We start from the raw sequence: 25,150 nt of genomic DNA, 5'->3' as shown, positions 1-25,150 counted from the left end.
AGTTTGGCAGTAATTGAGGTTTACTGGAAGGGGGAAAAAATGTTTACAGGCTTTGGAATTTGTCTTTAAATAAAAAGGTTTCTTTTCTCAGTCTGTATGCCTTGTCCCGACACTGCAGTCCTGGTGCAAGTGCTAGTGCACATTTAGCATGGTTCTTCTACACCATACTAAACAGGCTTTCATGATCTCCTCACAAACGTGACCAAAACATAAATATGCCGTCCAGTTCAGCCATTGCAAAAAGCAGATAAGCATGGATAGAGGAGTTGTTAGCTATGTCTCTCAAATTACAGCTGCGTCTTGCCAGTGCTCACTTGTGAGGCTAATGGGAGGACGTGTTTGCTATCCACTAACCCAAGATAGTTTTGGCAGGTACCAAACTCTGACCCATACTGCTCTATTGCCCTAACTAGAGTCACTAAATTTATTTAGTGACTCTAGCCCTAACCATTGAATCACACGAAACAATTACTGATACCAAATGTGCTGACAGTTTTCACAAAAGAACTTCACACGTTTTTCTTTGCCAATAACCAGCATTGAAAGTGCTATGCCCGGTATCACATTTTGTGCAGATGGGAGTTTCATCCATAATCGAGAAAATTAAGCCATCATCATCAGCTGGCCTTGACAAAGTAAACTCTAAAATACTGAAAAACACAAGGCACATGACTGCAGCATATTTGTCTCTACTCTTCTTCCAACCACTTTCTTCAGGAACCATGCCCGATGATTTGAAAGTGTGAAAGGTTGTTCCAGTTTACAAATCAGGTAATAAGAATGTTATGCTAAATTACCGCCCTATCACATTAACAAGTGCACCATGGAAGATCATGGAACATCTTATTTACTCTCAAATCACAACTTTCCTAGACTCAAGTCACTTTTTTTCACCCCTCACAACGTGGTTTCTGCAGCTTTCACTGTTCATTCACCACTTACATGTCAGTCTTGACTCAAACGTATAAACTGACGCGATCTTTCTAGATTGTGCTAAAGCTTTTGATGAAGTATCACAGTGTCACTTGCTGTTTAAATTTTCAATTGCTAAACCCAGACCCTAACATTCTAACCTGGATTGAATTTTTGACTAGCTGTTCACAATTGGTCCTTGTCAGTAATAACTTGTCTAGCCCCCTTCCGGTAACTTCCATTGTCCCCCTGGGTCCGCTGTTGCTTTTAATATATACGAACGACTTACCTCACAACTTCTCTAATATACACGTTTGCAAACGACTGTGTCATCTACCGTACTCAGTAACGCCTCTCACAAAGCCACTCTGCACTCGGATCTTAACCGTGTTCTAGAATGGTGCAGCAATTTGATAACGATCCTAAATAGCAGTAAAAATGTATGCCCTTCTCGCGCCTTCATAGCCTTTTTCTCTTTCTTTACAATATCACTAACCTAGGTGCACATACTAGTGTGTAGTCCTCCACCAGTCGAAAGTCTGCAATTGAGAATGTGCTCGTAGTGCCCTTCTCGACCTCTCGGACTGGGCTGCCTATGCGAATGGGTGGAGGATCCGGAGCTACCTATGTGTAACACTTTCTCACGACTTTTTTGGTGTGCACACGTTACCAATATTATCTCTGCATCTAATAAAACCTTACGCTTTTTGAAATGACATCTGTGAAACTCCTCGCCATGTCTTAAACTACTCGCATACAAGATACTTGTTCGGCCGAAACTTAAATACGCCTCACCCATTGGGATCCCGCATCAATAGACTCTCATCGACTCATCAGAATCTTCAAAATCTCGTTTACTAGATTCATTCACACCATATAGTCGTATGAAGTCAGCATTTCATTTCCAAAGCAAGAATCTGGCTTACCAACACTCTCTAGTCGATGCCACATTGCCAGCCTGTCTTTGTAGCACAAGTTCTTTTTTCCCTTAATCAAGCACCATACGTCACTGCACCGGTTATCAATTTCAAGATGCACGAGCTCGAACTGCTACATTCACTGCTTCCTTTTTCTTCCGAACCACCACAGAGTGGAACGGACTTCCCCCAGCCATCACTGCTACCACCTGCCCATCTGAATTTTTACAGCTGTTAATTGACCATTCTGTTTATTGCTTGCTTATCACGAGATCCTTTTCTTTATAAACCCACCCCTTATGTACTGCCCCTACGGGAAACCTTTTTAAGATAATAAAATAAATTGAACTGACTGAAAAAAAAATGGCTGTGCAGAAAACTACTGTAAATGACTTAATTTTTGCAACCTGAATTTTTTGCAATTTGGCGAAGTCATAAATTTGGAATATTTCACAAGTACTAAATTTTACAAAGCAGAGGTGATAGACCCCTTAGTCTCCTTTTTCCCAAATTATTCGTGGGACCAATCTGTTGCAATGTCTATGCGATTCGTGAAAAATGCGAAAATTAAGTCTACAGTATCAACTTTTTGCAGGGGCACTCGGGAAGCTGCCACGTAACACTGAGAAATGGTCGATGCTAATGAACGAAAAAATTCTCTCCAGACTACAACAAACAAGCTCCGGTGTTTGCTGTACATTTATTTTCACCACTTGTCCTGCACACACACACAGACCGGAATACGTAGCTCCCTTATAGGAAGCAGTCTTCATGACCACATGTGTGCCGTGTTTGCCAAAAGTAGCCCAGCAACGGGGCTCGTTTCTTAGCTGTAGGGCAGAGCACTTATGGCAGCCCATAAGCTCAAAATCTGCAATCACCTTGTGAGTGATCACACAACCCTTTTGATCACCTTTTGGTCTCTAGGGGTGCCGTAAGGGCACCACTACATGACCAGAAGCAAACCTCATTGCCTGATTACTTACGGCAAGGACTGCAAAAAGAAAAACTTTGGTCGAACCAGATGCCCACTTCACTCAACCCCTTCCCCAGTGCAGGCTCACAGGCCATTGTACAGCTTAACGGCATTCACCACTAGCAAGGAAGCACACAGTGGGGCATTGATTTCATTCCCCTTGTCGAACTGCCTAAAGCTCTGCAGGCAACCTGCGGTAGTCAGTGCCAGGGTGAAGCTGCAAGTGAATGGAAAATGGAGTCTTTGCTGCAGATGGAATTGTCACTCAGTAAGGGGACCATGGTACAAGTCTGTCCCATTTGGAAGATTGATCCTCTTCTGTGTAGCCAACCGGGTCACTCCAGGAGGGCATCATCCATTTGCCAAAAGGGACAGACTCGGCACTAGAGCACTGTGCACCCTCGACAGAGCCCACCACTAGGCTTGCCCAGCAGTCCTGTGGCCTCGGCCATGCCTCAGAGGTCCTCTCCGTTAGCCTGCTGCTTCTCCCGCGCTTCTGTCCAGGCCTTTGCAATGGTGCGCTTCATCTCGTCGTCTCCTTCGTCATACAGTTGCTTCATCATGTTCATCAGTGAAGAGCCCGGGTCGCCGCCTTCCACATCTGGCCTGGGGAGCCTGCACCCACAGAACAAGGCTTCTGGTTACGACCTGAATTAATCAAAGCATTCCACACTGGTGGCTTTACAGCTTCGGGGGGCAATAGAGGGCCGTAAAAGATACAACAAAAGTGGGAGTGCTGTAGAAAAAGTTCAAAATGCCTTAGGGTTTCTCTACACAGCACCGGGATAGTTTCACTCTTCACTATAACAAGGTTGTCTGATTGAGAGTCCTTGAGTTTCAACATTGTAACAGTTAAACCAGGATATAACAAAATTCAGGAAAGTCTAAATGACAATGCAGAAACAAAATCAAAAGGAAAAAATCGCAGGATGGTTACGAGTGTGAAAGGAAAACGTTTTAGCACTGGCTGTATGTAGTGTGGCAGCAAAGAATTTTTGTTGGACGCTATTTTTTCTTGCCAAGTCTGACAGCTTCAGGTGAATCTGGACTAGCCCATGAGAGCAGTAATACTTGCAGTGGGTTTCGGTTGGTTTCAAACCAGCCAGCTCCTGAAGCCAGGGCAGATGCCGAAGTCATTAGCCTACCTGTCGCCTCGCACCCTCTTCCCCCAAAACTTGGATGATGCTCAACCTACCCTTAAGAAAACAATGCTCTCATGTTAGCAGTAATTATAATAAAATAAAATCTTAATTCAACCTCTGTAAATTTAAAACGAATCAACCGGGTTGCACGTGTAGTCCCAGCAAACACCCATGTATGTTTACAGAGCTGGATGATCAATTAAGATGTTGCTAAGCTCGCATCAATTAATTCAGATGGGCTCCCACAAAGGGCCGGGGGGGGGGGGGGGGGGCATGGTAAGGTATGAATGGCTCGGCAAATGGTTGTTCAATGTTCCCCTTGAAGGCTGGCTCGCATGATGCATAGTTACTAGCACAATGGCAGGCGTGACAACGATTGAAGCACTCCTGCCACTAGGCCAAGAAACAGCCTAGCTATGCAGTTTTGCTTTCTGAACTTTGCTGCTAACCTGGTGCAATGGCTCGTGTCTGCCATGCATTGGCAAGCCAACCAAGCTGAGCTTGCACACTGTTCTGGATGCACACTGCCACATCGCCAGTATATTTCTTGCTTTCTTTTTCCAAACGCATCTTGCTATTCTGAGGTTGGCAAGCACTTACCTCCACTTCTGTTCACAAAATCCATTCGTTCTTTTAGTGCACTGCAAGTGCATGCTCGTAACGTGCTGTTCACAGTTTGTGCAGCGAAGCTTACTCACTGCGTGTGAGAAGGCTGCTTCAACTTTCCAGACTATGTGCATGTCAGTACGTACTAGAGCATTAATTCAAAAGGCGAAATACCATCACTGCAGCCCAGTTTTCGCCTACAAAAGAGACACAGATGACCACTGCAAAGTTTTTGACCAAACATAAATTTACTAAGATCCAATCGGTTTTTCGCAGTTTTCTGATGGCCAACTGACAATTTTACCTTTGAAAAATTTGGGAATTGTTCTCGGTTCTTTGCAGACCGAATTAAGAGGTCTTGCTGTTCTTGCTCATTGAACTAACATTATACAAAATCAGCGAATGCCTAGACAATATACAGCCTGGGTTGCAATAGTATATGGAGCCCGTCGAGGCATTGTCAGAACACTTCCAGTTTGATGACGTCACATTGTATGTGGTATGGTATGTGATCTCATGCTCGCTCAGTCACGATAAGTTGACATAACAAGCTTGTCTTGACCACGCATTGCTTGTCATTAGTGACGTCATCAGCTGTGACACGATACGGCAACACCTCCTGAAGAGCAGTAGAAGCGTAGCAGACTGGGCGAGTTGGTGTTCCATGGTAACAACATGGTGTTCCATGGTAACATGGTAGCACTGTTTGAAATTGTATTGTTATCCTAAGAGCACTTTATGCTCTACGTAAAAATGTCCTTATCGGGTATCTTGCAATGCCAGCCTATCAATCTAGCATGGCTTGGTGCTTTGCTTTAGTGTCTTGGTTTGGTTTGGTTTATGTGGCTTAACATCCCATGGCGACCTGGGCAATGAGAGACGCCATAGTGGAGAGCTCTGTATAATTTCAACCACCTGGGGTTCTTAAACATGCACTGACAATGCACAATACACGGACCTCTACCATTTCGCCTCCATCAAAATGAGACTGCCATGGCCGGGATCAAACCTTTGTCTTTTCAGTCGGTCACCAAACACTACCACTGTGTAAGCCACAATGGTTTTTTTTTTTAAATGTTCTGATCACTACAAACAGTTGAAGACAAAAAAATAAAAACAGCTGAAGAAAAAAAAACAGTTGAAGAAGACTATATGTGGTAATGTACAGTGGTACCCCCTTTGCTAACAGTAACCAGGCTGCCCAGTTTGTTTCTCAGTTCTATAGTGGAACAGTTACCGAAAATTTCGATCACCTGGGGTTCTTTAATGTGCACTGACATTGCACAGTACACGGGCCTCTAGAATTTCGCTTCCATCGAAATTTGGCCACCGCAGCCGGGATCAAAACCCGTGTCTTTCGGGTCAGCAGCGGAGTGCCATAACCACTGAGCCACTGTCACGGCAAACACACCATTGCACAATTGTGCATACAGTGTTGCATTACAGGCCTAAACATAGCAGACTTCAGCCACCTCTGATGAAATCAGCACTATCATTTGATACATCAGCATGCACGGTGTTAGCAACCGGCCATCTGCAACTCTGCCTCTCATCCCCTAGTCTGTGCGAGCTACCAAGCCTTGTGCACTAATATGAAAAAAAAAATTGGCGGTGGTTTAGCTCTGGTTAAACCTGGAGTGATGCGATAGCTACAGCTGGCAGAGTGAAACTTGGTCACATGACCAAGCGCATGACGAACCACGAGATCAGCCACGGCACCGCGCCGCCGGCAGCTGCTTCGCACCACGTGGTGGCGCAGCCACAGGGTGGCTGTGCCGCCATGGTAAAGGATCGAAATGCTACCGTAATGTAGCTATCGCTACAAAAAAAAAGAAAAAATGGGTAAATCAACAAAGTTTAAAAACAATGTGCCCATTCCATAGTTAATTCATCATTCTCCTCATTGGTTTTGGCCACCATGCAATGGCACAGGAAAAGATAAGAAAAAGCATAGTGCTGCTGGACAAGTAAGTGCCCACATGTTTTCCCAGAAAACTTGCCAAGTCCTTTCAACCACTGCAATACATACCTAAACGTGGCACCTGAATACCTCGGCCAAATGCAGAGGGCGCACAGTGTGCTAAACGAGAAACACATGTGGCCATGTCTAGATGCTAATTCAGCAGTCTGTATCTGCTCACTGAACAGCCTTACTTTTCGACACTGTTGCATGACGTTATGTTCAATCTAGCGGTCCAGCTGAACTGGCTGCTGGCATTGTTATTACGGAAGACTTGTTCACCCCTGCTTGCGTATGGTCTGTACCAACAGTCTAAAGCGGCAACTCGACGAACACTTCCTACGCATACATGCGGAGCGCCTGCATGCCCCAGTGCCACAAAGGGAAGCGAAATGGGGCATGCATCTCCATGCTCCTGGTGCTGGCTCGCCCTCCCTCTCGAGCCAACTGAAAGAATGTCAAGCCATGAAGAAAAGAGCCAGGGAGAACTCACACAGTGCAGAAAAGTTGGGGGACCCTGAAAGAGCTTCAAGCCACGAAGAAAAGAGTCACTGAAAGTCCCGTATTCCTTCGATTGTTGTAAACCACACCCCACTTCCGATATGTGCAAGTGCCCGAACACAGGCGCCGGTATCTGAAATGCACAGATATCTGCGCCGCGATTGTGCCTGCTCGCGTATTGTACCTCCCTAACGCGCAGACCGGCTCCGATGTACGCCGAGGTTCCCCGTGCATACGCCTAGGTAGTGTCCATCGAGTAAGCGCTTTAGACGAGAGCTGCACGCCACAAACATCAGGAGGCTTGGCAGCTGCACTCACTCCAAACGAGTGGCACAGTGCAGCGACCACAGTAACTATTTTAGGGAAAAGCAGGTCAAATGAGAAGAGCAAAGGAATGCGGTGGGCAGACATCCACTACTATACTAACTTGGGCTCCTTGGCTTTCTTCTCCAGCTCAGTCACATGCGACCAGTTGGACGCAGACGTCTTGCGCAGGAACAGGGCAACCATGTCGGTCTTCACCTGCCACATAAAACATTCTCTTTGCAAATTCAGCCTTAACTTGCACAGAGCAACCACCAACGCAGCAATCAATCAGACACATCCAGCAAGTCTGCCACAAATGAAAGTTTTTCAGTCAAAAGGCCAGTTGGTTAGATTTCCCAGCGGTCCCAAAATTTACCACAAATATTACTGGACAATCTGATCAGCCGGTGAACCACCTGCCAAATACCGTAAAACCGGACTATAGAGCGGACCGGAATATAGGTCGACCCCTTAACCAATTCTAAAAATGAAAAAAAATCTTTTTTCAATAAAAAAAGTACCGAAAGACACCCTTACCTTGAAACAAATGCGACTCAATAGGTTGCACAATGGTGACAGTATTCATTTCCATTTAAATGCTGCTCGTATGTACACCCGGCCAATTTTTTAATAGTATCTATCGCGTGCCCATCAACCCGCGTGTTTGTTCCTGGCACACAGAAGTACGGCGCCGTAGAGCGAAGTCCTTCCTCTTCGTGAACCGCCGCACCCAGGATGGCGAGCCCTTGAATTGCGCCCTCGTGAGTGTAGGAGCACGCGCGATCTCTACCGCATTCACGCGGATGCATTCGGCAGTCACAGGCAGCGATCTTGCACGCAGCGCAACCTTTCCTTCCAATTCTAGATACGCTGCAGTCCGCCCACGAAATGTTTTCTTCTTGTTGCTGCAAGTTGTAATACGCAGCCTTCTGCCTCCACCAGTATTGAATGCTCTTTTCGGATACTCCAAATTCGTGCCTTGCTGCCAGGTTGCTGTGAGCTTCCGCGTACTAAATTGCGTTTTTCTTGAAGGCGACGGTGAATTGTCGTCGGCTTCGCTCATTTTGAAACAAAATGTGAAAAAGCAGCCTTTTAACAAAATGGCGGTGCGACAACGACGCACTGCTGCTGATAGCGATGGTGAGGAGGCTGTTGACTTCAGCTGCTCATTGTTGCAAGACTTTTGTAGTTTTTCTGCCAATGACCGGTATCAGTCGAACACGGATATATTGAACTCGAAGGGTATCGCAAATTAATTAGATATATTAAAAATTCGATATCAAAAAATACAGGCACAGAGACTTTACCTGTGGCGGACGATGACCTACCGATCGGAGCATTCAAGAATGACAACTATTTCCGCGCACACGACGCAACGTAATGCTTTATTTGCGTGAAAAAAAAATCACTATGTTGGTCTGCCTCTTCGCCTTGCAAATGAAATTAAAGACGCCAACCTCAATCTTATCGAGGCTGTTCAGGTGCGAAAGCCCAGTTCCTTCCATGTCGCCGCAACAACGGCGAATCAAGCTGAACGCGGCCGCCACTTCAGCAGCGGAGTACGAGCGTGTAGCCACCCCCTTGTCCGGACGATCTTCGTCGCCACTCGAGCTGTCGGCCTGGGTTCCTGCGACTGCAGCTACAATGTCCTCGTCGGCGAGGCTCGCAACAGCCTGAACATTGCTGTCAACGTTCACAAAATCGTCAGTAGACACTTCGGCTGGAACGGCAGCAGAGAAAAGGGACGACAACTCGCGAAACGCGTCGTCCATGCGCTCGTTGTCGCCGTCTTCGCACGTTTCGGGAAGTTTGGCCGTCACGAGGCCTGCCTTCCGGAAGCAGTTGGCCACGGTATCCTGCTTCACGTCTCTCCAGTCGCCCGTCATCATTTGAATGGCCCCCAGCAGGTCAACCTTAAGCTCGGTGCCCATGCGGAGGTTCACCAAAAGCCTATCAATGAGTCGCCTCCTGTAGCCGACTTTGAACGACTTAATGATGCCCTGGTCGAGCGGCTGCAACTTCGCTGTCGTGTTCGCCGGCAGCAACTTGAGCGCGATGTTTTCGAGCTCGCAGGTGGTGTGATGGGCCGAGCAATTATCGACGAGAAGGCAAGCGTGATGCCCCGACTTGCCCAGTTTGGCGTCCCACGCTTGCAGCCATTCTGTAAACAGCTGACGCGTCATCCACGCCTTCTTATTGAAGGCGTAGCGAACGGGGAGCTGCTTACAGTTTTTGAAGCAGCGCGGTGCCCTTGCTTTGCCGATCACAAAGGGCTGGAGCTTTTGAGAGCCATCCATGTTAGCAGCGAGCAGAATGCTCACGCGGACTTTGCTCATCTTGCCCCCGTGACACGTGCTGCCCCGGACGTCGAGCGTCTTGCTGGGCAGCATCTGCCAAAACAACCCGGTCTCGTCGGCGTTGAAGATTTCCGCGGGTGTAAACTTCGCACAAATTTCCGGCCATTCCTTCGAAATCCACTGCTGGATATCCTGGCTGATGACGGCTCCGCTTTCCCCAGAAATGGTTTTTCCAACTATCTTATGGCGGTTCTTAAACCTCTGCAGCCACCCTGTGTTGTCGGCGAAGTTGTCATCACCGAGTGCAGCGGAAAACCATTTGGCTTTAGCCATTAGCATTGGGCCATCCACCGGAATGTTCCTAGCCCGCATCTCTAAAAACCACGCATAGAGAGCCTTTTCAACTTTCTCGTGGGCAGGAGCGTGCACACGACAAGCTCCTGACGTTCGTTGCTTCGTCACTTTCGACTTTATGTCCGCCTTGTTTTTTAACAAAGTGCTTAGAGTGCTCCGAGGTATCCCGAAGTCGTCTGCCACCGTCGCACTTTTCTCACCCGCCTCAACACGCTGAATGGCTTTCAGCTTTGTCGCAAAGTCCAGGTTCTTGCGCTTCTTGACGCTGTTTGTGCTTGCTGCGGCCATTGCTTTCGCGTCAGCTCACCACGATCCAGTCACACGTGTTGCGAGACGCACGCAAAACAATAATGAACAAGAAACACAAGAACGCGCACAAAACACAAGAATTCACGTGCGCAGCCTCCGCCAACAAAGCGCCCGCGATGGCCAACTCCGAGGGCGACAGCAACGTACAAAAGGCACGAGCTGTGGTTGGCTGAGCAAAACTCGTGAAAAAGCAACAAGAAAAAAAAAAGGCAAAAGGAGGAGGCCGCCGGCGTCTTCTTTCCTGGCTACCTTTTCCGAGCCGATCACTATGGTTACGCGGGGGAAGGATGAGAGACATTGGGAGAGAGAAAAAAAAAGCTGTTCCGCAAGTCGGAGAGCGTGCGCAGCGAGAGTACAGTCCGAGCCTCCCTCCCCCTCGCTCTCACATTTTCCGAGCCTTTCGGGGGAGGCGCGGAGCTCGCGGGTGCAGCGAGTGCCGAGATCGCGCGGCGTTCTATATATCCAATGGCGGGTAAAAATATCGTCCAATATAAACGTACGAATTTCTATAATTTTACACAGACTTTTCAAGGGGATAATTTACAAGTTCGATACAGACAATAATTCGATATATGTGGGTTCGATATATGCGTGTTCGACTATATAAGACAGGGGTCAACTTTTCACAATGGTTTTTTTAAAGAAAGTTCGACCTATATTCCGGTTTTTACGGTAATCTGCATACCGGTACTTTAGTTGCAGCTGCTGAGACTCCAGACATCGGTGAGTGCAGCACTCACCCATTTTGCAATAACGCTTTGCACACGTTTGCAATTGCGCTCAATGTCATCTCATTTAGCACTCAGTTCGCTTATAGTTGTGTGCCTCATGGATTCACCAGTTTTGGGCGGCCTTCTTCACCTTGCTTCCTTTTTTGCAGCAAGCTGCGCCATGAGCACTCATGTACCCGTGTCCATTCCTCTCACTGGCATACACAGCTGCGCTACAGAAACTGCAACCAGAGGCTTCGCTCTATGCCTAAGGGCAGACCTAATGTGGGGAGCTCAGCCAGGCACCTAAACTGTGCACGTGTTTTAGAAGGCACCACTTGGAGCTGCACATCCTTCATCAACCTTTACGATACTATGTGATCTTTCACATGAACAGCAGTGAGCCTTACCATGGGCTTCGCTGGTTCCTGTTCCGTTTTAAATAGTGGTCAGTCGTTGGACAATAACCGTTGCTGCGGTACAAAGAGCCTCACATGGTTGAACAACACTTTGCACTTGGTTTTTGCCATTTTCATTCCATTTCAAATTGTTTGAAAATCTGCCTAATTGGAAGGCTTTTTGCATTTCAACAGACTGATTTACTAAGTTTGCACTGCAACTGGCAGAGAGAACATGCACATTTCTTAGTTCAGGGGATTTCAATCTTTTTTAAGCCTTGATGGGCCCCGATGGCATTCAAAGGGTGCTGAAGAATCCCATGTGTCGTGTACCTTGTGGTAGCTGGATTCCGGCTGGATGTCGTTCATGAGGTTCGTGATGAGCAGCTGGTGGTTGCGGCCGGCCAGAGCACTCACCTCCAGCTCCAACCGCCTGCACATAGAAAGGCACTACATGAACACCATGTTGCGGCAACACTTGCTATGAGGCAAAATAAGACAGCATCAACGTGGCACAAAAGAGCTAGTGCACTGCACTAGAAACACTATACCAGAAGAGACTCTGTATGTTAGTATCCCAGCACCTAAGCCAGGGAGAGGTAGAGTGCACACATTGCAGTATGTATAACCTTGATAACTGCATCTCAGTTAGTTTGAAATCCCGGATATTTCTGGAGTTCCTGCAGTCCCATAATTTCTAATGTAATCTTTACTGAACAATTCAGGTAAGCAGCTTGCACTGGCTCAGCGAGTAATTAGAAGACCAGAGTGTCATGCAGGAGTGCCAAGAGTCTGCCATAAACTTGGAAATGCCAGAGTTCTACCAATAATGCAGCACTGCACCACTTATAACAGCACATGAGACACAATATGCAGTGCAACACTTCGACTTTGTGCGTGGCACAGTGACGTCACGTCGCCCAAGGTGACGATGCATAGTTTACCGGTACCTAATCGGCAATGTGTTTGGCAGCATCCGCCACCTTCAGCCTACACTGTCACAAATACTGAATACAGTTCCTATTACAGTAAAAGCTTGTTAATTCGAACTCGAAGGGGACCGGAAAATTGTTCGAATTAAGAGAAGTTTGAATTATCAATAGGGCACTAGAATGAGCGGTCATTGCACCCCACCAAACCGGCTGAATCGAAAGCAGTCACACCTAGACTCGTTATCACGAGCTATGTGCCATTACACGTTTGTGGCGGGCGATTCTGAGAATTAGATTCATGCGGTCCTAATGGCAGATGAAATAAATTGATTGACCAGTAATGCACCAGAAACAGGTACTAGGATGTATTCGCGTGAACAGCGAGCTTTAGTGCTGGAATGTAGGACGCTATTTATGCTCCAAAACATGTTTATTTATGAGGAAGGGTTGTCAAAACTAAACGAAATCAGTGATGTGCATTTGCTTGACTTCCTTCTGCAGAGACCCATCAGCATCATTTGCAGCTTGCCCAAGAGCTCCAGTGCTGATGCTACACCGAGCGCCAATGCTACTTCACATGCACTACATGCACTTGGCAGTGGCATAGGATCGTTGCCGCAGTCGGACTCATCTCTGTCGGTTGTGCTCACTGCATGTGAGCCCTATGGCGTTTGCTGAGAGCATGCAGCCTCAATTATATCGGCATCACTCAAGGGCTCCAACAGCTCCAGACTGCTGTTCACGTAGCTCATGGTGCCAACAAAAAGCCATCATCGCCCGAACCGCCACACTGTGTTGCATAGAGTTTGTTACTATTACCTAGAGGGAAAGCTGGCACCCCGTCTATGGGAGTTGGCATGGAGCTTCCTCAAGACCACCTCAGCCACCATGGGCGCTCTATGCATCATGGGATGGAGAGCTACCAACTGCAGAACCAATACTTTTGGTCAAAAAATAATGCAAAAATAAAAGTTGTTCGATAATCAAAAATGCCCTAACATTCAATATCCTGTCTATAATTGCAACAAATGAGCAGAAAAGCATGTGAATGCAAAGTTTGCCCAAAATAAGAGATGGCTTGCTCTCCTATTGTCCAAGTATTGCACATCACAGAAACTAATATTTTGTGCTTAACAGGCGCACTGTTAAAAATAAATATGTTTAAAAAAAATGTTGCTGCCTAAACACTTTAAGAGGTTTTTTAATGGTATTTCGGAAAACAAAAACCTTTTATTGGCATAGCGTTGCTGTTGCATTTTCACTACTGTCGTTTTTATGCAACATGATCGCGCCATAGTCGTCTGCACACGGGGTGCACCGTGGCCGGAATGGGCCATTTCAGTAATGCCACTCTGTGTTCCCAAAAAAATCAGACTGTCCCGCACCAAGTAGCGCTCACCGGCCTATGATGCTTTGAACGTCCATGGTGGCTCAGGTGCAGCGCAGCCAGCTTTCTCTCTAGTTAATACAGTAATCGCTCGTTATAACGAAGCCAGCGGGACGGCGGAAAAATTCGTTATAAGCGATAATTCGATATAAGTGACTACCCAAGAAAATCTAAAGCAGTCGAGCTTTAATTGCGCCGCAACTGCGAGGAAGTCAAAATACAATGTATTCAGCGAAGCAAAACTTATTCAGGTGCAAAAAAGGCAGTGAGTTTTGGCTGTTTCAAGTTCTTACCAGGTGCGTGCAACACATGCTCTAACCTGACCAAGCACTGCACCAGGCCGCGGTCGCCGCCCGTGCATTCAACCTTCGGGGTATTTCGAATCACGCAGGCAGCGGCCGCTTTTATGGGGGTGTCACAGAAGATTACAAAAGTATCGCGCTGGAAGGCACTGCAAATGTCGTTGCTCGAGCCTGAAGTTGTGTTTGTTGTGCTCAAAAAACGATTAGCCAGTCATTGTGGGTACGCAGCACGACCATGAAAACTGAACGGTTTTGCAGTAGGGGCTTTGCATGATTACTGGGCAATTTTTTCCCGAAGTGTGCTGCTGAGTTTGCAAAACGAGTTTTTCGCCAAGAGTTTTTCGGCGCACAGCTGTCGATGACACTGTGCTAATTCTACGGTTCGAGTGTCGGTGTTTGCGCAGCATTGTGTCCACGCCGTTGTCAAATGTCTAGGAACAAAATTCAGTGACCCTACCACGCATTTAGACAGTTTGTCTAGTCGGATGGCGTGAATCAAGCATGATCGGCTCGAGAAAATCGAGAAAGCTGGTCAAGCCCTTCGTGCGCTTCGAGTATTGCGGCTTAAAATGCATGCGTTTGGATTGGGATTGGAAGAAATTTCGAATAAAGCGATATTTCAAGTAAAGCATTTCATTATAATGAGGGATTACTGTAGTAAGAAACTCTATGCTATGTTGTGTACACCACGTGATCGTGACCCAGTGACTGCGGCACAACGAAGACCTGGAACGGCTTGCGCCGAAGTATCGCCAGCAGAGGCAAATGCTCCGGCAGCGAAAACCTGCTTCGGCATGCGCTGGAGCGTGGGCTCCGCCAGTGTCGTGTGCTCGTATTTTTTTTCTTTTCCATTATTTTACATCTCTAGTAAATTTGCAGTGCGTTGTACTCTGGGTCAGCTTCTGTCTATGAGGAGTGGTGTCAGCCAGGGGCCCCTAGTTCGAATTAACCATAGTGAATGCCGACTTGTTCAAATTATCGGGAGTTTCCCCCACTGAAATACACAGGGCTGCACCGGGACCCGCGCGTTAGTTAGAATAAACCGAGTTCAAATTAGCGAGCTTTTACTGTACATACATACCGCACACTGCTGCACCGAACTCGATATAAATTACAACCAGAGACTTCCTGCGTGCTCTGCACGTACTATGTTCTCATCACTCCTTTTCAATCAACAGATGCTCCTAACGCAAGCCTTTTTGCACTGCTAAGCTGCTGTACCTGACCTTGGCTGCCGCTTTGCTCTTGTGCATGCCTAGAATGTTGGAATACAAAAGTGCGTAACAGCTTTGCAAAGCACAGAGTTGCATAAAGGTGCACTACCATGTTCTGTGGCCATTAAAACCAACCTGACTGACGTTCTGGTCACCAGCAATGATGCAGTGACGAGTCCTCATGAGGTCACACTGTAGGAGGAGTTAATAACTGAACGTCAACTGCGGCACTGTTCAGTGCAATGGTGGCTAGTCCAAAGTGCTGAATGGGGGTCAAGAACATTTAGTGATTTTTTTTTCCGATTTTATTTCCTTTTTCGGATAATTCGAAAGCCCACACAAATTTAATATTTAGAGAAAAAAACACCTGTAAGCCAGGATTGCCACTCATGACTATTAGGTCCCGACCCAGATGTGCTACCCACTAAGCCACTTGAACAGATATTTATGCATTCAAAGTACCTTACAGGGCCCAAGAGGGCAATGAGCAAGGGGGACAAAAACATTAAAAACTGATAAATACCAAGCGATTTTTTTAATCTTCACAGATTTTATCTTAAAACCATGAGAGACGCGTCAGTGTCGTCTGAGCAGGTGGATTGCATAGCTATGTGGACATTATGTGATGAAGCTCAAATAATAGACAGCTAATTAACCAAAGTTAACTAATCAAATTCAATTTTTTTAGGGTGCAAGATCATACAGCGATATCCCAGACAGTCAACGTCAAAGGCAAGCCCAGTTAGTAATTTTTTTACAATCAGCATTGTGGTCTGAAATATAGAGCATCAAAGATGCACCTTTGCGAGCTCATTAAGTTGACTTTATTGTGTTGCATAATAAATTAGATCACTCACATTTCTAATGCAGCAAATACAGATGCAGTGGGCTTATTTAACGATGCAGCCGTTAACATTATTTCGGCAGCAATACCATGCGCAGCGAGGGCATAAAATGCAGTCGGTGTGCAAACAAAACTGAAGGAAAAGCTGGTAAGAATAGCAATGAATCGGTGAATTTTCTGTTTCCAGGTGCCCATCATTCAACACCCTGTACGTATAACCTTGCAACCAAGTTCTGCCTTTGGGCAAACACTTACCGTGGGCCAAATACAGACTTGACATTCTCTGCAGGCAGCTCATGCACGCCCGGCAGTGTTATGTACAGCTTGACAAACTTGTCCGACTGGTCCCAGGCTGCAATGTGCGGCACAAGACAAGCAGAGCAACACATCCCCATTAGGGCATGCACCCTAATAATTTGCTGCAGATAACCATTACCTCCTCTATCTTGCATACACGAAAACAACGCTTCAAAGGTTAAAACATTCCATGCATCGTGAGTCACCAGTGAGTCATGTTGCAGATGCTAGCTGCGTTGCTAGAAATATTTTTTATGCAGTGCAAAGGCATGAGAAAAAAAAAAGGTAGAAGAAAATTTCGTTGCATTGTGCTTTATTGCGCACAACTATAACCTCAGCTGGAAGAAGTGCTGTGAACACATAACATTCATTATGCATCATGATAAAACAGGTTTAACTCAGCGTGTCATACCGTGACTGCTCCAGCAAAGCTATCATACCCTTGTCACATAGGCACTTTCAAAGGCTACTGAGTTGAGAGCTTACGAGATTATCAATCACTACAGAACTGGAGTGAGTTGCACCACTGCTACAAAGCAAACTTCATCGTTGTTGAGAAATTCTATTATCTCACCAAACTATTGTGGCGTCACCATCACCACCAACAATGTTGCAGGCATGTAAGAAATCAACTTACAAGTTTAACCTGAGATGGTTAAAAGCAAACTGTTCATTCATTACAGGAATAATAATCCCCATCGAAATAAATTTCGCTGCTTCGAACAAGCTGTGCGGCATTCATGCACTTTTAAGTAGGCTGGTGTTTGCTGTTCTTGTGTCGCTGCCAACAATAGTATCATGCCTTCTGCACTGTTTTGTAGCCTGGCCCATTCTTTTATCTGCAAAATAAGCTGTATATTTTAAAGTTTCATATTTTGTACAGATGATACTGCTACAATTTTATTCTCCACTGCATTGGTGCGAGTACTCTGCATCCAAGAGTTTATGCAGCCGGCGATCGAAAGCCATTAGAGCCGCCAGTGTAGCAGCGGTGAATTGGCCTTTGAGTCCATAAGACCATTTATAGATTCAGGGCCTTCAGAATGACCATGCGATTTATGCCGAGTTATGCCATCTGACTTTGAAAAGCGCAACTCGTCACTTACAAAGAAAATTAGCAAATGCAAAGTCACTGGTCTTAAAACTGAAGTTGGAGTCAACGCTTTCTAAAAAAGGTGGACAGGAGCCTCGTCCTCACGACGACACTGCATTTTTTTATTCCTGTATCCAGTGGTACCAGTTCTTGGACACACAAAAGGGCAACACTCTGCTATGAAAGTGTTTAACTGAAGTGCACTCGCTGAAGTGACACTAAAATAACCCATCTGACCGGGCTGCTATAGGTTATTATGAAGAGCAGCACTTGGACACCATGTGCCAATAAGAGTGGCTCAGCCACAGCTACTGCTACACCACACTAAGAGAACGTTAATTCGCAAGGTGAAGAGCTAAATTTTGCAAAAAAGATGCAGTGGCTGCACCCATACTGCACAACATTTTTTGCTGCTTTCCCTTCTGTCTAAGCAGTACCACACACACACATCACCACTGTGAAGTCTTAGCTTGCGCTCTCAAAGCCCACACCCTGAACCCGAGCACATCAGGTGGACGAGCACTGACCATAGTCGGTGATCTTGGTGGTGAACAGGGTGTTCCGCGGTTGCTGCGGTGCAGCCTGGGCACCTTCCGCACTGGCCATCGCAACTGCACTCAGGCGCTCCCGTTCTCGGGACAGCTCTGTCTCTAGCTTGCGGACCTCGATGGAGAGGATCTGCTGGATGCGACTGCGCTGTGCGCCTGCCTCCAGAGCACGCAGCTCTGCCAGGTCTTGCTCCAACTGCAGATGCGTGAAAGGCACATAAGCACCATTCCCAAACCCCACACTTGACCCTTGTCCCTTCCATTGAAAAGAGTAAAGTGTGCCGCGCCAATATTCTGGAAGTGGCCACCTAAATGGACATATTCATTTCAGTTCACACCAAACAATTAGAGCCCAAAATGCGGAGGCGATGGCAACACTGAGAACAGTGAACCCACCTTTCCTGTTTTGTCATCTTGGCTGAAACTGCACTTGCCACTGTATCGATAATTGCAGTATAAAAGTGAATATTAGAGAAATTGCCTGTAAATACTTAGAAACTTATGTCAAAGCTTTTGAAAGCAGAAACAGGAGGCTGTGTTTGCTACTAACGCAGTTTGAAATAGTGGAGGTGCTGCTTGCGAATTTTCGAATCAAGAAAATGTGCCCAGTTTAAGTCACACCCCTTCATGGAGGCGCCGGTGTAGTGTGCGACATACAGGACTGCTGCTGTGTGTTGAATTCACTGATATCGAGGCCCATCTTGTGCACAGCTTAAGTTTGACGACAAGACAAAAGATTAAAGCATACAAATCTATGAAAGTGTGCAAATGCTTGACAAGCGGGCGAGTCTAATGAGCCTGCTGATGGCTGAGTGCCGTTTTTTGAAAGGTAATTCAACGTGTCTGTTAACTTAGCTAGCTCAACTTGTCACCTTTATCGGCTGAAAGTGACATGTTACTACAAAGTCTAGCGAAATCACTGCACACCGCATTCCCGCGGACCGGCCTAGATTCCGGATCTTGTGCATTCGAAGCAGCAATACACTGCTACAATCAAAACTGCAAAACATTCTCGCTGGGAGTGCATGACAGTATTTGCTCGATCGTTCTGTTGAGTAAATAAGGCAGCTATGACGCTTTGCCTTTCTGCTTAAACACCGTTTGTGAAGCTTCAGCAGATCGCGTACTACAGCCGCTGGAAATATGAGTTCCTGCGGCGTCAGTTTTGGAATTTGGGTATTTAATAATGTGCTGTGCATCCAAGGTGTGTACTGCATGAGTAGCAGACAGTTAACTGATCTTAAAAGCTGCAAGTCGTGTACATACTTGCATGGAGTGTAGCCGGCCAGTTTTGCTGCCAAGTTGTGGATAGGGTGGCCACTGAACAGGCAGCTCGGTTTTATATCACAGCACAGAATTCTGCAGCAAACTTCACGCACACAAAGCATTCCGTGAAGAAAAGTGGACTTTGACGCATTTAACGACGTGCAAAGATGCTACAGATCACAAACAACAAAGGCTGGGTACCTCACGGTGTACTTGACACTGCATGAGCTAGTGAGAAACGACCGCCAACATGGCGCACCAGCCGTGACGACGCTCGCGCCGTCTGCTAGCGCGGCCTCAGTGAATACCTCCTATAAAAATTATCCTTTCAGAACATGGCTACTCTTGACAGGTTAGCGAGTGCCTAGAGTGACTAATTGGAATACATCTTTTGACCACCAAGTAAAGTACCAAAACAGTCATGTTTTCAAGCAAAACTTGCCTAAAAAAAATTACAGGCCCCAGGTTGAGCAAGGGGTGCAGTCGTTTCAGCACAAACTAAATTAGGTTATGGCAGAACCCAATTACCTAGACTGGCACACTTATCTGAAACTATGTGAAGTCGTCAATGTCGCAGTTGCCACATTCTTTACATGATATGTCAATAGGCGAAACAGAAACGATGTAAAAAGTATTGTTCGTGCTGACTAGCCCAGAACAGGTGCGGGCGACCGGCTCAGTGAACTAGAGGCCTAGAGCAACCAAAATAACTTTTTTTTTAGTCCCAGTTTTTCGCAGCAGCTGGCCCACGCGACGAAATGAGAACTGGAAACAATAGCAGTACCAGTTACTTCCGCCAAAGGAAGACAAAAAGGCGACATCAATTGCGCTGCGAAACGGCCCGCTCTGTTCGTGACCGCTTCCAAACCATGAAATGAAAGGAATACTACAAGGCGAACAGCAATAAGCAGAATGTAGTAATGTCTGTAAAAGGCAGCACTTTATGCTGCGAAGGTCGCGAGCAGTGACGTGAAAAGATCCGTCCCATTTACCAAGTTGACCATCACGAAGCGTGTTTCCTGAAGCGGTACTCGGACATACAGTAATAAATACCAAGTATTCTTTTTTGGCCAAAAATATTTTCGAGGCCCCAGTCGAGCCAACGTTTTCGGCAAAGTTCGCGCGGACTGATCAGCGCGGGCCGTAGTGCCACAACGGAGAAAATTAAGGGGGAAACCCAGCAATTGCATCATTATTTTTAGACTCGCACATATTACATGTGTCTGAGTCAATCAACGCACCGCCTAGGTCACGAGAGCTAATCGGCCACGAAGAGCTGCAGAACTGTAACTGTAAGCATGACCCATCCTCGAATCAAGATCCGCCCGCGAATGCACCATCGCCCACAATATATTTCCATGCGCAATATCTCCACCGCTAAAATCCCAGCCGCTTGTCCACGACTTTAGTGCGTGAACGGATGATGAGATATGAGGCAAAAACTTCGAGGCAAGCTCGCTACAACGTGTTATTACTTTGGCGCCGGGCGCGCTTTCACACGCGCTCGTGTTTACTACTTGCTCTTCACTACGCTTTCGCCAGAGCAAAAACCAGCCTTTGCCAGTAAGCTATCGGTCGCTGCCGTGGAAAAGTAACGAGAGTGATAGAAGCATCTCACCTCGTCAATTTTGGGCATTTTTACCGGGATCTGATATGCAGAAACTTCGATTTCTCTTGCGTCGTCACAACTAGACTCAACGGGACGCGAGCACGCCGTTTTGTTAACTCATAGAATGTACTAGAACGCACGTCTTTTGGGAGTTTTCCTAGATGCCGCTACAAGCTATGCACCTAAATATATTGTAAAAAACGAAAAAGCAAAACTATACTATAACAACCAAAAATTTCCTTATATTAAATCAGTTTTAAAAATAAAGTAATACAAATAACTATTTTTTGTAGTCGCGGACAGCGTTTGTCGCAACGTCAGTTTGTCGCTACTATCGCGGCACTCCTCACGTCGTCTGCTCGTTTCGCACCCCCGTCAAGAGCAACGTTTTTAGATCTCTTTCAGTTTGAAAGCTCCGGCGCGCGGAGTGTCGCCTTTCTCTTTCCTGCCGCGCGGTGGCGCTCGCCACACTGTTTGCCCCTCCCTATCGTCGCCGCCGCTGCCGCCGCCTTGTCAAAGTAGCGGATTGGTGCGCTCATTTGGAGGCGACGAGTCACATCCGACAGTCGTGAATTTCACACAAATATTCCGACTGCTTACTCTGTACACACCTATAAAGACCGGTCTGCGTGGAAGTGTGGAGGGTGCACCGAGTGCTGTGCTTGTAGGTATTCAAGACACACTGAAGAAATCGAGAGAATCACACCGCTGTAAGCAAGCACACCTGCATGACCTGATTGAATCCAGAATTCTTGAGTTAACCTCTGAACCTAATGACTTGCCCCAGCACAGTGGCACTGACCACATTTACTCCAAGGGAGAAGTAGATGAAAGCATATCATACTAGTTTTCGGGCTATGTGGTGCATAAATTCAGCAAGAGTACAACATGCCCTTCCTGCATAGAGGATATCAGCTCCCCAGTGCCAGTTGTTGGCAGTGACTCGTACCTCACCGTGTACAGGAGCTTCGAGCAAGGCTGCCTAAAGCATCCTACAAAAAAGATGTTAGAGTTTACAAATATTGTAAACAGAGCAGTTTAAACTTCATTGAAAGAAGGCCCACTTTTCGCAGATATGTTTTGGGAGGTGTTAGACGAGTTGGAATTGAGAAACCTTGCGCGGCTTGGATGCGCAGAGCATATGGCCTCTTTTACATGCCAGGTGCTGAATTTTGTCATAGTTACACGCATGCACTTCTACGCGAGAGTTGTGAATCGCCGGCTGGAAAGCAGAGAAAAAGTCACCATTGCTAATAAAAAAGCTCGTCTTCTGTAGGCATTCCTTCCGTGTTTCGTAACAGGTGTGTCTGCATTCAGTGTTTGTGTGCATTTAAATAAATGCTCTAAGTGAACGTGAAAAACCCTGCTCTCTGTGCTGTGCTCCTTACGTCGGTAACAGAGCGCGGAATTTCGTGACTGTTCTAAAAACAGAACGGAACATGGATATTTTAAATCTTCCATTATGGTTCGTGAACTATTCACAAGAACTATTGATAGCGTTACGCCAACAGGCACTAAACTATCCAGGATAAACATCGTAAATACGATGCGATAGATAAAGCGCGAAGCAAGTAAACGATCGCAGTTTTTCGCGATCTTGCTTCAGCCTGCTCTTTATCTCACCCTCACTGCTCAGGCCAAACAGTTCTTTAACCATGAGACTGAAGTTTCTACGTGACAATTAAAAGACGGCCAACAAATTTGAATTCTGCGCGTTCGTTCGCGACGTTATAGCGGATGAGATCCGGCGGAGAAGGCTGCCGCAACCGCTGCCGAGCGCGAGCTCTCCGGGCCGACAGTGACAGCAGCGCCGCATGGTGAGTGGAAACGTAAGGGGGCCGCTTTCTCGTGCGCGGCTCGGTGGGAGCTTGCAAACTGAAAGAGATCTAAAAACGTTGGTCAAGAGCACTCATCTCCACTGGGTGGGCAACTGAGTGGCGAGCGAAGACAGCTGTTAATGAGACTAGAAGAGTGCACAGGGGTATTATTCGTCTTGTCCGACATCCACAGGCGAAGTTTACAGCATGTTCTTTGAGAAAAGGCCTAGTCGAAAAGCCTAGCTAGTGTCGACTGATGAAAGGCCAGTAACTTAAACAAAAAGATGTGCAAGAGTAAGGAAAAAATATGTTCACAGTACAAACCAAACAAATACAAATTAAGGAATGTTCATAAGGCGCTTTGGGATCGAGTTTCGTTTAGTTGTTGTCAGTCCCGCAAAAAAAAAAAAAAAGCAGCAGCTATGAAGCGAAAACCATTCGCACAAAGGATGTCGTGAGTGCACGGGGCAGTATACTGATGCTCACCTCTGCGGGTCGCGAATCGCTGTTGTTGCGGTTGTGCAGTCAGGGACCCTCAAGGAAGCAGGAGGGGACACATAAGCTCTACCTTGAGGATATATATGACGCGATAGGTTATTGGGTAATGCCCATCTATGCGGAATTGGTCGTTCTCTAGTTTATAATTGCATTCATAGATCCCTAGGCGTCCTCATACCCCTCCTGGCGCAGTGGTGCCAGCTCTGCTGATGCCGGGCCCTGCTTCTTCTCTTGCGTCTTGAATCTCCGTGATCTGCACGCTTTCTGGGTCGTACACGGCTTGGCTCTACATGGCGTCGGGCCTCTCGTCCTACATTCCACCGGAACGGCCGTGCCGACGTAGGCTTAGCTCGATCTAGAATCTTTCAAACTCTTCTAATTAACCACACAAAAAACTGGAGGACGCTTAAGCTTCGCCTTTAAGAGTGGAATGCGACAATGTGTTACATCACTGCCAGGGAGTCCACGGAACGCCATCGCCCGTTCGGCGCGACGCCTTGCCCGTTAGACAAATCGCTCTGCTACGTACGGTGACTCGGATGCGCGGAGCGGCAAACCACGTAGAAGCGCTGCCAGGCGCCTTGCCGAAACGCGCGGGACTCAAGGTGCAGCCGTAGTTCGCCGGCACATCGTTCTCGACAAACCCGATGACACGAGCGCCAGCATAGCTTCAACGCTTCAGGAAACGGGCATCACCCCAACCCTAGGAGGATACACGTGCTACGAAACCCAGGAAAAAGGAAGGACGGCAATTCTAGCCAACAAAGCGATCATAGCCATAAGCCACGACAGGATAGCTGAAACGGACACAGAGCACGTGATCATAGAAATTATTCCACAGAAACAGAGGAAAAGGGGCAGCATTTTCATCGTTGATACCTACAGCCCGCCGAAACAGAGAAAAGCCAAATTCCAAGAGCTTTTTCAAGGCGCCAGCAAACTGGCAAAAGGCAACACGCTAGTCGTCTTAGGCGATTTTAATGCCCGGGATAAAAGCTGGGGATACAAGAATTTCAGTGTTAAAGGAAAGACATTAGCGGAAGCGGCAGAAACTGCAGGCTACAATTTACTCACAGACCCAGAGACTCCGACCAGAATAAGCAACAGTGTCAGTACCGACACCTGCCCGGACCTCACCTTCATTAAGGGTCCGGGACAGGCGCAATGGGAAAACCTGATGGAAAATCTGGGGAGTGACCACTACATAATCAAAACCCAAGTGGCCTCCGACTGACTCAAGCGAAAACTATAGGCACGGCTAAAATCACAGACTGGAACGCCTTTAGAGAAGCATGCGACGAACACCTCTTCAATCGAGGGATTCAGTCGATTGAAGAATGGGGAAACATACTCAAGCAAAGGCAAAATGAGCACACCAAAGAGATCAAGAGAACACAGACACCCGAAGTAGACGCCAGGCTCCGTAGGCTATGGGAAGCCAGACGTGGTCTAATCAAGAGGTGGAAGAAACAGAAACACAACAGGAAGCTCAAACTTAAAATAGCAGAAATTACAACGAAAGCAGAGGAGTACGCAGTACAGTTGGCGAAAACGAACTGGCAGCAATTCAGTGACTCCCTCAACGGAACTCTGAGCACAGCTAGGAGATGGCATATCCTGAAAGCGCTCATCGATCCGACCAAAACCAAAGCAGAAAACAATAAAGCAATATACCGATTAATCCACCAGTTCGAAGGAACCGATGAGGAACTCCTGGACAAAGTGCGCATCAAGTTCTTCGGGGACACAAACCCGAGAACCTATTCAAGAGATTATCGGGGGAAAGAAAATCCAAACCTAGATAGACCCATCACACGAGAAGAAGTCTATGCAGCAATTCGAGGCACAACAGTAATACGGCAGCGGGTGCGGACAAAATCAACAACGCACTCATCCGCAACCTCAGTGACGAGCTTGTCGCAGAATTAACCGATTTCCTCAACAAGCACTGGGCA

At 46.8% G+C, this 25,150-nt stretch overlaps 1 protein-coding gene across 1 annotated transcript; it reads right to left on the bottom strand.

Annotated features, from left to right (window-relative positions):
- Nucleotides 1–2,513: 2,513 nt before the first annotated feature.
- Nucleotides 2,514–21,048, bottom strand: LOC144099434 (calcyclin-binding protein-like). The gene is made up of 6 exons (XM_077632728.1): nucleotides 20,890–21,048; nucleotides 17,985–18,201; nucleotides 16,323–16,419; nucleotides 11,722–11,821; nucleotides 7,442–7,536; nucleotides 2,514–3,420 (listed from the first exon to the last, which is right to left on the bottom strand). The coding sequence occupies exons 1-6, from the start codon at nucleotides 20,905–20,907 to the stop codon at nucleotides 3,261–3,263; spliced, it is 687 nt and encodes a 228-aa protein (XP_077488854.1). The 5' UTR covers nucleotides 20,908–21,048; the 3' UTR covers nucleotides 2,514–3,260.
- Nucleotides 21,049–25,150: the final 4,102 nt, after the last annotated feature.

This window comes from Amblyomma americanum, chromosome 7 (assembly GCF_052857255.1).
Source record: "Amblyomma americanum isolate KBUSLIRL-KWMA chromosome 7, ASM5285725v1, whole genome shotgun sequence".
Classification (NCBI taxonomy): domain Eukaryota; kingdom Metazoa; phylum Arthropoda; class Arachnida; order Ixodida; family Ixodidae; genus Amblyomma; species Amblyomma americanum.
The sequence above is the reverse complement of the archived record's forward strand: the minus strand, read 5'-3'. Positions and strand labels throughout refer to the sequence as shown.

Bases quoted from the DNA above. Each gene is read 5' to 3' on its own strand.
- LOC144099434 (XM_077632728.1), bottom strand. The intron at 16,420-17,984 runs GTCAGTGCTCGT...CGCACATTGCAG, and splicing joins CACCAAGATCACCGACTATG to CCTGGGACCAGTCGGACAAG. The intron at 11,822-16,322 runs GTAAGTGTTTGC...TTCTATGTGCAG, and splicing joins AAGTCTGTATTTGGCCCACG to GCGGTTGGAGCTGGAGGTGA.